Below are 12,662 nucleotides of genomic sequence, written 5' to 3'. Positions count from 1 at the left end.
ATGCCACCATCGATCACACGAATCACACAACATTCCATTTTTCACTAATCTTCGACATTTTCCGCACTTTTCGTCACATTTTACAGTTAATTTACTCGGAGGATAAAACACTACGGTGTCATTACCGGGCGCTATTTTGAAAAAAATCTGAAAATCTGACTGTGGATAAATCTCATAGTAGATTCGACTTATACACGATGTACAGAATGACAAGGAGAGGCTTTCTTATCTTGCAGGAAATCTGTGATTCACATTTTCTAGCACCTGTCCCACGATGCAGTAGGCGCGTGCACTGGAATTGCTTGTAAACTAGTGTCATGCACCCAGCGCATGATCCGCACTGAACATGTTAAGAAAAAATCGTATATTTATTTCTTAAATTGATATTGACTAAAACATAACATAGAAAGGAACAAATTTATCTCTATGCAAAATCATAATAATGAAAAGAAAATATGTAAAATTAAGTATATTTCAATTCATGAGACAGTGACACTGCTGAATGAGGTTATAGAACATACCCAAACATTTTGTTATGTCATTTGTGTTCTCCTATCATACTGTATATAGTTCATGCAAATAGAGGTCAGTCGATTGCCAGCAGCGTTGTGTTGAAACTGGTATTACTCAGTAGGAATACCGTACATTTGGAGTTTTGATGTCACCAGTACAAAACATGTTAAATAAAAAGTTTCATCATACTCAAACCCATGAAGTGATTGTTAACGTCTACTCAATTTATGAAGAAAGTAGCTGTGCTTGCTGCTCCACTGAAACTCAAATCCACACCGAAATGAATGGCCAAAACAACTGGCATATCTTTGACTTCCATCCAGAAATTCAAGAATGAACTGATCAGATAATTGTTCAGGCAGGTGAATCGTGATCATTTTCATCACCCCTCTAGGAAAGGCTCAGAAGATCTTGGAATACCACTTCAGGCAATTTTAATGATTAAGTCGTTCACTGTATGATAAATAATTCCTACATTACAGGTAAAAGAATACCCACTTTAAAGAAAATTTATGTCAAATTACAGGCCAATAAATTTCAAAGGAAGTACCAACACACATTATAAAATTCTTCACATTCGAGGATTTGGGTGGAAGAAAACAAAGAATAACCAAAAATTACTCCAGGAATATAGCAATATCAGGGTCAAACGAATAAATTACTTAAGAAATATCCAAGTGTACAGGAATGTGTATTGTCCTGTTGTTTATATGGACAAGACTTACATTCACACTTCTCACGTGGATGGAGTGACAATTCACTGCACGGTCTATTTAAACCTGTTATTGGCAGATTCAGTCCTGGCTCAGTCCGGTGGTATGTGATGGTGCTCAAATACATCGGTCTTGTGTCAGTAGATTTACAGACGCACAAACAAACTCCTGTGGGACAAAATTCTGGCACCTCTGTGTGTCCGAAAACTGAAAAAAGTAGTTCTTGGGATATAAAAACCATAACATTATTATTTAAATTTGTTTCAAAATATTATCATTCATGCTGGCTGGGGGGATAGTTTTGTACTGATTATCTAGATAAATAAAAACTTGCTGTGAGAAAATAGTGCATGAAATCCCAAGAATTAATTACTGTAGAAGGGAGAGACACTTTCTTAAGAAAACAGGAGATTATCACAATGACATGGGCTTCATAAATGATTAAAAATGGCTCAGGAAGAGATTAATAATTTACTATACACTTTATACTATTCCCATTATAAATAATTATCCTGACAACAACGCTCCCCCCCCCCCACCGTCCCTTCCACCACATCACTTTTCCCCACCGTGCTATTCCCCTCCTGCACACGTGAGTGTTCTAGTCTATTTTCATGAGCTGTACAATATTCAAATGTATTTGCTGAAATATATCTACACTATAGGTAGGTCTTCAAATATATTGCAGTGCTGCTTGGGCAAACTCTTTTTATTTGAACTGAACAGCCACCAGCATTTGCAGGCAGTGTAGGGTTGCACAAACTCCTCAGTATAAGTTTCCAGAAAAAACATTTTTGAAATCAGTGTTTTATTTGAAAAAATTGTTAGTTTCATGTTTATTCTGCATTTTAATATACATTTTGTATTTTTGGTCAATTTTGGATTATATCTTGTTTTCAAAACACATTTTAAAGTAATTTACAGCTCATGAAAATTGAAAATACAAAAGTAGAAACCTTTATAAGCATTTAACATAATACTGTATTGCTATTGCAAAATGTTACCACCCTTACTTATGGGGTAGAATTACCTAATGAGAGATTAACTTTGTAATGCTCTACTTATAGGTCAGGGGATGAGTGCGTGGTTGCACTCTGCAACCAGTGGTATCTGGACTATGGTGAGGAAAAGTGGAAGGCTAAAGCAGAGAAAGCATTGGAGAATATGAACACTTACCACGAGGAAGTGAAAAAGAACTTCATGTCATGTCTCAACTGGCTTCATGAATATGCTTGCTCACGGACATATGGATTAGGTAAGATGGAGTCAAACATGCTGTAAGAAAACAGTGTATGAAATTTGAGAGTAACTATTGTAGGAGAGAGATATTTTATTAACACTTTAGCGTTGACGTGTACATTTGCTTTTTTCGTGGTAAACTGCTGAAATTTGATATACATTTTTCAGGTTGTTGTAGGGTACGGATATTCGTAATTTCATTTGTAGATGATAATCAAAGACATAATTTATGTTCAAAGTTACTATTTTTGTGTCCCCCCATTGGGGTGACATATGGTTATTAGGTTGACTATGCAACAGAGAAAGCGCACGTCACCCCTATAGGGGTGACGACCTTTTTACCTTTGTTGTTGTGGAACACTGTGCTGTGAGCTGTTGATTTATGCGCCTTTCAACGAGTTCCTTGTAATTTACAGTTTTGTGACAAGAATTTAATTCATGTTATGTGTTTCTGTGTTGAGTAAGCCATGATTACCGATAGAGAGATAGAAGAACAACTTGAAAAGGGTTCGAATGTTGAATCAAGAGATGTTGACATTTAGGTTTTGCAATGTGATGCCACCTTTTCTGAGTTGGAATTCGACAGTAGTTTGTGTAGTGAGGACACTAGTAAAGATTCCGGTGCTGCATTGGGCGATGATCCAACCAAATCACCAGCCAGTGACAATTACTGCGGAACATTCTCAAGTTTGCAGAAGCCTTTTTTATTCACACATAGCCCCGGTTTACAATTTCATCTGAGTGCTAAATCTCAACCAGTATGTAAGAATAAAGCAATAATAAACTCCAATCCGCATTATTTTCCTTACCATTAATAATTGAATTCTGATGGTTGCGTATGTCACACCCGGGATGACAAATGTCAGAGAAATTCCACTGTCTGTTGCGCAATGCACAGCGTGCTGAGAAAGGAATGGGCACTGCACTGCACTCTATGAACACCTTACGTGAACAAGCAATGCAATACAACTGTATTTTGTATGAGGGTCCGGCACCCCACATGGGGTGACATTGTCTTCACAGTGTTAAGAATTGACAGTCTTTTCCAACTACTAATAAATAAAATTATTATTATTATTATTATTATTATTATTATTATTATTATTATTATTATTATTATTATTATTATTATTATTATTATTTTAGGTACCAAACTTCCGTGGGATGAACAGTGGCTGATAGAAAGCTTGTCTGACTCAACAATATATATGGCCTACTATACCGTAGCCCACCTTCTTCAGGGAGGTACTTTCCGAGCAGACAAGGGGAATGCATTGAACATCAGGTATGTAACTCAGTCTTTTAGAAGACTGTATATTTGTAACAGATGTGATGTGATATTATGGGGCCTGCAGAAACTGAAAAAAACAAAGTTATGAATATACTGTAGTTACATGTGTAGGTATAAGATTTACTTCTCTAGACCCATTTGAGATACACCTTATTAATCAGTCACCATTGATGTGCATTTAGGATAGTCGCCCAGATGGCTGATTGCCTATCAGTTGTTCACCCAGTCCGTCCTTAGATAATTTTAGAGAATTTGGAAATTTATCAAAGACATCCACTGGTATATTATTCCAATCCCTACCTCCTTTTCCTATAAAGGAATATTTGCCTCAATATTTCCACTTTAATTCCAACTTTATCTTCAAATTGTAATCTTTCCTACTTTTAAAAACACCATTCAAACTTATTCGTCTACTAATGTCATTCCACGCCATCTCTCCACTGACAGTTCAGGGAGCTCACATCTTCTTTCTCCCAATTCTTCCTAGCCAAACTGCAACATTTTCGTAAAGCTACTCTTTAGATGGAAATCGCTCAGAACAAATCGAGCTGCTTAACTTGGGAATTTTTCCAGTTCTCAAATTGAGTAATCCTGGTGTGGGGTCTCATACACCGGAACTGTACTCTGTGATCTTACTGGTGTTCTGTTCCCTCTCCTTTACACCCTTAATACACCCCTAAATACCCTCATAAAACATATAAATATATCTGTAATTTTTATTAACAATCCTGTGTATTTGGTTACCCCAATGAAGATCATTCCTTATATTAACACCTACATACTTAACAATGATCCCCATGAGGAACTTTCATCCAATCAACACAGTATTAAAACTGAGAGGGCTTATCCTCTTTGTTAAACACAGAGCCTGTCTTGTCATCACATTTACCATCATACCCATTGCCCGCTGTCCATCTCATAACATTGTGGAGGTTTTATGGAGTCGCTCACAATCTCATATCTTATTTATTACTATATGTGTGGTATAACACTGGACCTCAGGTGTAATCCATCCACTATTCAAGAAAGGAGATAAAACTAATCCAGACAATTACAGAGGAATAACCCTTTTGCACTGCACTTACAAAATTTTCTCCTGCATAATTTACAATAGGATAAAAAACATTCTGGAACCACAACTTGGAGAATACCAAGGAGGATTTCACTCATACAGAAGTTGCCCAGACCAAATTCTCAGCCTGAAACAAATAATGGAATATTACAAATACAGAAATAAACAGCTGTTTATTCCATTCATAGATTTCAAAAAGGCTTATGATAGTATACGCAGACCTACTCTTTTAAAAATCCTCAGATCATATGGCCTTCATCCCAAATTAACAAACATTATTGAACTAACTTTAAAGTTCAGGGGAGAAATGTCAAATGGTTTTACAATAAATATAGGCCTCAGACAAGGTGACGGATTATCCCCCTTTGCTCTTCAATATGGCTCTAGATTACATCATGAAAATTTGGCAAAAAGAAAACCCACCTAAAATCAAAATTGGAGCAAAACCCTCAATAAGGCCAAACTGCCTAGGGTTTGCAGATGATTTAGCTCTTTTAGCCCTTGACATGGAAGAAACCCTGGTCCCACCACTCGTGAAATGAAAACAGACATAGACATCTATTGTCAGAATGTGCAAAGCCTAAACAATAAGCTGTCTGATTGTGAACTATCCCTGCCAGACTTAAGAGAAGATGACGTGATCGGACTTACTAAAACATGGCTCTTGTGGGCTAATGACAGTGAACTACCCCTCAATGCTAATTACAGCATATTTTGTCGTGATCGTGCTACTCTAGGTGGTGAAGTGATGCTAGCAATGAACAGTGCGTTACCGTGTAAACGAAGGACAGATCTCGAACAGAACTGTGAGTTAGTGTGGGTGGAACTACTCTCTCCTTGATGCCCTGTGCTTGTGGGATGTTACTACAGGCCACCGAACAGCCCATTCTATGACCTTGAACAGTGCCTGGACTCGGTCATTGCAGCTCTCCCTCGTGGTGAAGTAATTTTAATGGGCAACTTTAACCTGTCTATAAAGTGGTCTTCTCCAACTTCCGGACTGTGAGCTAACAACTGTGACACATACTTCATAGACAGTTTTATTAATGGCCTCGGACTGAAACAGTTTAATATGTACCCAACCCGTGGACCCAACACCCTGGACCTCATACTCTCCTCATTAGAACTTAAAACAATAACCTCAGGCAGAAACTTTTTCCTGTGCGACTACCAGTCTCTCGATGCTACATTCCTCCTTCCCCACCCCTCCTCAAAGCATCACAGCAGGACATCCTACCGCCCTACCTACATCTGGCGCCATGCCGACTGGCCTGCAATTACAAGTGATTATTTTAATTTTTACCTATTGAAATTCAATTATTAAATGTTAAACATTAATTTATTGAAACCACCTATTCAATACTGGTTGAGTCTTTATGACTATAACAATGTCATTACATTAACTTTGAGTATGGTACATGTTTCGCCTGGCATTCCAGGCATCATCAGCCATTAACACTATCTCCAAGTCAGAGCTCTGAGTGGATGCTATTTTAGGATTAATCATAGTCAATATTATTTATATAACAGTGCAAAGGAGTGATCAAGTTCTAATGTGACATTCTACTCTTGTTCACATTTAATGGAAATATATTGACTGTTAACTTTCATAATGTCGGTAATGAGAACGGCTAGATGCAATTGGGATTAAATCATCTGTACATTTTTACAACTTATTGGAGATTAACATGTGCTAGAACTATTCTTAAAAACTATTTTTTTACACAATTTACATAATACAGTATATACAAACTTATGGTACATTTTGGAACTGAACTGGTCGAACTTGTCTTGAAGTTTCAATGGGATGTCTTACTTATATCCTGTCAAATGGAGAAAATGCTGATACTGGGATGGCATACGAGAAGCAGAGATAAAGCAACTGTTCAGACCACCTCACACAAGCAACACAACAGGACCTCATCCCATCATCTAAAGGGTAAGTTTCAAGAACATTAAATCTACTAACTAATAAATCATCCTAATATAGCACTCACACACTTTTTTGTTTTATTCCACAGACTTCAACACACCCAGCAGCCACACACTACATCCAGAATCCAGTGAACTGCTCTTCAACCTTATACTGAATAACCTCAAGAAAGCTCCACAACAAAACAACATACAAGAAGTTTATATGGTCATGTATTAATCCGTTTTCTAACAAATCTTGATCAAACTCTCTAACAGCATTCTTGCCATTCCAATATAAGGCACCTAAATATTGATGCTCATTCTTCTAAGAAGTGATGCTGATCTATAGAATATTTAGACCTCCCCAAAAAACCATATAAGCTGAACATGTTTCAATGTCCTACAAATATAAAAAGAATATTTAAATGGTATGACTTCAATAGACTACACTGCCATCCCAGTATCAGCATTTTCTCCATTTGACAGGATATAAGTAAGACATCCCATTGAAACTTCAAGACAAGTTCGACCAGTTAAGTTCCAAAATGTACCATAGGTTTGTATATATTATGTAAATTGTGTAAAAAATAGTTTTTAAGAATAGTTCTAGCACATGTTAATCTCTAATAAGTTGTAAAAATGTACAGATGATTTAATCCCAATTGCATCAAGCCGTTCTCATTACCGACATTATGAAAGTTAACAGTCAATGTATTTCCATTAATTTTTACAAGAGTAGAATGTCACATTAGAACTTGATCACTCCTTTGCACTCTTATATAAATAATATTGACTATGATTAATCCTAAAATAGCATCCAGTCAGAGCTCTGACTTGGAGATAGTATTAATGGCTGATGATGCCTACAATGCCAGGCGAAACATGTACCATACTCAAAGTTAATGTAATGACATTGTTATAGTCATAAAGACTCAACCAGTATTGAATAGGTGGTTTCAATAAATTAATGTTTAACTTTTAATAATGGCCTGCAATGTGTCGTGCCCTGGAATACCTTCCCTGGAGTCTGCTTGAAATAGCTGATATCGAATCGGCTCTTGACCTGCTGTACGACTGGTTGCAAGCTGCAATTAATGACTTCGTACCTGCACAACGGGCTACTACCAGCAAATATCAACACTGGATATCACAAGAGACCAGACTGATATTATTTAATAAGAAGAGAGCTTGGCGCCTGTGGAAAAACTTCCCTAACCCACACACTCACAATACCTTCGTTAAAATCTGCTGCCATGCGAGGTTTACGGTCAGAAGAGACTACAGAATACACGTAGACAATGTCATTGAAAACATCCGTAGCAATCCCAAGCGCTACTGGATTCTCATCAAAACACGGAGAAGGACGGAGCGGATTCCTGTCAGTGTGAACCACAACGATGCAACAACAGGCGGCGCCGATTGCAATGAACTGTTCAACAGGTATTTCTTCTCCAACTTCTCCCCTCCCTTACAAAACCAACCACTCCCTCCCATTGGTACAGCTTCAAACAAAACCCTATCAAGCATAACTACCACACCAAGTGAAGTTCATAACCTTCTTCAAACTCTTCGTACCAACAAAGCTACCGGTGTCGACACTATAGGTCCTCTTTTCCTAAAAAAATACTGCCAGCACTCTTTGTGTCCCTCTCTCTAAATTATTTAACAGATGTTTTGCCATGGGATATTTTCCTCTTACCTGGAAACAGGCAAATATTGTTCAACTTCTCAAATCAGGCAACAAATTTACTGTTTCATCTTACCGACCAATTTCTACTCTCCCCACACTATCCTTTATCTCTGAAAAAATTATACACCAGCGTCTCCTCACATTCACTTTGCCGTATATCTCAACCAAGCAGCATGGTTTTCTACCAGGTGGCTCTTGTCTAACAAACCTGGCCACTCTACATAGCTTTGCATCACATGCCATTGCAGCTAAAACACAGCTGGATATCTGCTATGTAGACATTTCGAAAGCTTTCAATTCTGTAGACCATATTCTGTTGCTCCATAAACTCTCCGAACGATTTAATATACATGGCAGTCTTCTTACCCTTCTTGCTGGCTTCTTACATAACCGTTGGCAGAGAGTGGTAATATCAGGCACTTCATCCTCATGGTTACCAGTCACCTCCGGTGTCCCACAAGACAGTACTCTTGGCCCCTTGCTGTTTTCTTTGTTTATGGACGATCTGCCATTCGAACTCGACGAAACAGTGAATACCCTACTCTTTGCTGACGACTGCAAGATATTTAGGGAGATCAGGAATCCAGCAGATGCAGCACTGCTACAGTCCTCACTTAATGCCCTCTCAAACTGGTGCCAGACTTGGAAACATCCCCAATGCACAAAAATGCAGCCACATGACCATAACACTACGTAAATCTCCTCTACCGACATCGTATTACCTACTCAACAAGCCCATCACTGTAGTTACGTAACAACATGACCTAGGTGTAATATTCGATACAAAATTACAATTTAAGACCCACATAGAAACATATACAACCAAGGCTATGAAATTACTAGGCATTCTCTATTGTTTCACAGAAATTTCTAACCCCATTGCTCTTCGTCACTTCTTCCTCACGATCATTCAACCTCTCTTAAACTACTGCTCTCCGATTTGGGCAACAGCCTTCCCCTCCGATACTAAGCAGTTAGATAGAGCAGTGTCCTTCTTTGCTGCAATTGCAAGGAACAGAAACCCCATGCTCAGAAATCTGTCTACGCAGCAGGTATTAATGGCAATTAATATGTCAACGCTGCACATCAGGCGACAGGTAGCTGACCTGAGTTTCCTCCATGGGATCTTAAATTGGCATTACCGCTCGGAACATCTTGTCTCACTCTTCTCTCTCAGTGTTCCTTCCCGCTCCACCAGAACCAAAGACCTTGTCCACATTCCCCACACTAAGCACTCAATACTTCAACGATCTTTCCTAATCCGCCTCCCAACACTCTTTAACAATATATATATATTGTTTTGCTAGGGGCTTTACGTCACACCGACACAGATAGGTCTTATGGCGATGATGGGATAGGAAAGGCCTAGGAGTTGGAAGGAAGCGGCCGTGGCCTTAATTAAGGTACAGCCCCAGCATTTGCCTGGTGTGAAAATGGGAAACCACGGAAAACCATATTCAGGGCTGCCGATAGTGGGATTCGAACCTACTATCTCACGGATGTAAGCTCACAGCTGCGCGCCTCTACGTGCACGGCCAACTCGCCCGGTTTTAACAATATTAATAGGAGACAAGAGCTCAATATAGCATCAAATAAAAGCATATTCGAGAGGGGTGTAATTAGTCTCTTAAAGATAGGTTGATGTGATGGGATTATACCGTCATCTTCACCCACGACGACTTGGCTATGAACATGGACATTCTCATGGTTTTCGATTTGGACAGTTGTTATTAGTAGGCTGTGTACCTGATCTTGTTATATTTTGTTATGTTTGTTATATTTTATTATGAAAGTTTACGTTTGTTAAATAATCTGTTGACAGTGCAAGTGAAATTTGCTCGGTGTAGCTGTATCTTTTGCTTCGTGAATAAATAAATAAATAAATAAATAAATAAATAAATAAATAAATAAATAAATATATAAATAAATAAATAAATAAATACTGTAAATAAATAAATAAGTCCATGCTCACATCACCAGTCTCCAGAAAATTGCATTAAAAAGATTACAAATATCCTTTGAGAAAAATGAGATCATGCCAATGAAACCCCTTGACATAAAAGAAGTTATCATAAATGATCAAAAAATTAACATAGTCCTACAATTTAAATCGTCATCATCATCATTTCCCTTTATCCAGCTGTAGCCGGGTAGGGGCAAATATGGTTCCTCTCCATTTTCTGCGGTCTTTCCACCACTCCTCCTCCCAACACTGTGTCCCAGTCCAGGTTTCTTCCTATAATACTGCGTTGGATTGTGTCCGTCCATCTCAATCGTGGTCATCCACGGCCTCTCCTTCCTTGCATTTGCATTTCCATCACCTTTTTTTGGCATTCTTTCATCACTCATTCACTTTATGTGCCCAAACCATCTTAGTTGGCTCTTCTCAATTCTACCTATCATTCATTTTTTCCACTCCAATTTCTTCCTGAATTTTCTCATTCCTTATTTTGTCTCTTCTACTCTTCTGTATCATACTCCTCAAGAACTTCATTTCGGCTGCCTGTATTCAATTCTCATCCTTCTTTGTCATTGTCCAAGTTTCTGCCCCGTAAGTAGTTATGGGTACGTAATACATCTTGTACATAGTTTCCTTTGCTTCCCTTGGCACATCTTTGTCCCATAACATGTTTCTTACACTATGATACACAACTTCCAGCTCGAATCCTCTTACTAATTTCAGCATCCAGTCGAGCATTCTCCATTAATTCACTCCCCAGTTATTTAAATGTTTCCACTACTTCCAGGGGCTTGTCTGCAAGTCTAATTTGACCTTTCCCTTCTTTCTCCCCTGTAGTCAAATAAGGATTTTACTCTTCTCTACACTTATTTTCAACCCACATTCTTCTATTTTCCCATTCACCACATCCAACTGTTCTTGAACCTTCCTGTCGTCTTCTCCCCAAATCACAATATCATCTGCAAATAACATGATGTTCATTTCTTTTCCTCCATATTCTGCTTTTGCTGTTCTCATGATGTCATCCATTACTATTGTAAACAGGATTGGTGATAGAACACTTCGCTGCCCCAGCGCACTAGTTATTTTGAACCAGCTTGTCCTGCCAACTTGTGTTTGCACGCAACTACAACATTCCTTGTACATTGCCATGATCATTTTTATTAATACCTGTCCAATTCCTTTTTGCACCAGACTGTCCCAAACTTTAGTCCTGGGGACACTGTCATGCCTTTTCAATGTCGATGAATGTCATCATATCATTCCCGTACTCCCATTGCTTTTCCATTAGCTGTCTCATAATGAATGGGCTCTTGTTGACCTTCCACTTCTGAAACCAAACTGATTTTCCAGTATCTGATTCTCAACCCTCAGCCTTATTCTACTTTCCAGTATCCTCTCCATTATCTTAGCAACATGGGATATTATAGTAATTCCCCTGTAGTTCTTCAAAACTTTATCACCTTTCTTGAAAATTGGGATGATTATTCCTTTTTGCCAATCCTCAGAGACCTCCTTATTCTCCCAGACATTCCTGAGAACTCGATATGTCCACTGCAGGCCTACAGCTCCAGCTGCCTTTATCACCTCCACTGAAATTTCATCTATTCCAGCAGTTTTTCCATTCTTCATCTTTCTTATGCCATTTCAATTTCATTCATTGTAATTTCTTTATCCATTTCATCAACTAATTGCCTTTCCTGGTCGTCCATTGAATGACTGTCATCAGTTCTTACGTTCAGCAACTTCTGAAAATACTCTCTCCATCTATTCCTTATTTCTTCTGGCTTTGTTAATATTATGCCGCCTTCATTCTTCACAAATCTGGTGTTTACTTGATCTCTCTTTTTGTTTCTTAAGACACCATACAGTAATTTCTTGCTACCCTGCATATCATCTCTCAATTCCTGTGTGAATAAGGCTCAGCTCTTCCTCTTTTCTTCCTCCACTATTTTCTTGGTCAAATTCTTTGCCTCCACATATTTTCTTATGCTTTTTGATATGCTGTATTGGTGGAAAAGAATCTAATTCCCTTCATGGGAACTTAGAATTTCCATTAGGAATTGCTAGGCGGGCATTAATTCCATTGTGGAGTTTTATCTCCCGTATGCAGTTATCAGACTGTGCTTCATAAATAAGCTTCTGATAAGTTCACCTGCATACACCCCAGCGTCAGTGGGTAGGGTCTGACACATCCCACTCTGAAGAGTCTAGTGTCAGACCTAAGACGAAACGCTGGTTAATAGAGCAAACGCCGGGAAAGCCATCCA

General features: G+C 38.4%; 1 protein-coding gene across 1 annotated transcript in view; it reads left to right on the top strand.

Annotated features, from left to right (window-relative positions):
* LeuRS (Leucyl-tRNA synthetase) overlaps nt 1–12,662 on the top strand; it is a 427,288-nt gene that overhangs the window by 279,410 nt on the left and 135,216 nt on the right. Inside the window, exons 10-11 of the mRNA XM_067142663.2 lie at nt 2,294–2,481; nt 3,612–3,750. Coding sequence (XP_066998764.2) covers nt 2,294–2,481; nt 3,612–3,750 — 327 coding nt within the window. The remainder of the gene's footprint in view (nt 1–2,293; nt 2,482–3,611; nt 3,751–12,662) is intronic.

The sequence above is a fragment of the Anabrus simplex genome, chromosome 3, assembly GCF_040414725.1.
Source record: "Anabrus simplex isolate iqAnaSimp1 chromosome 3, ASM4041472v1, whole genome shotgun sequence".
In the NCBI taxonomy this organism is placed as follows: Eukaryota; Metazoa; Arthropoda; class Insecta; order Orthoptera; family Tettigoniidae; genus Anabrus; species Anabrus simplex.
Note: the sequence above shows the minus strand (reverse complement) of the source record. Positions and strands in the feature narration are given on the sequence as shown.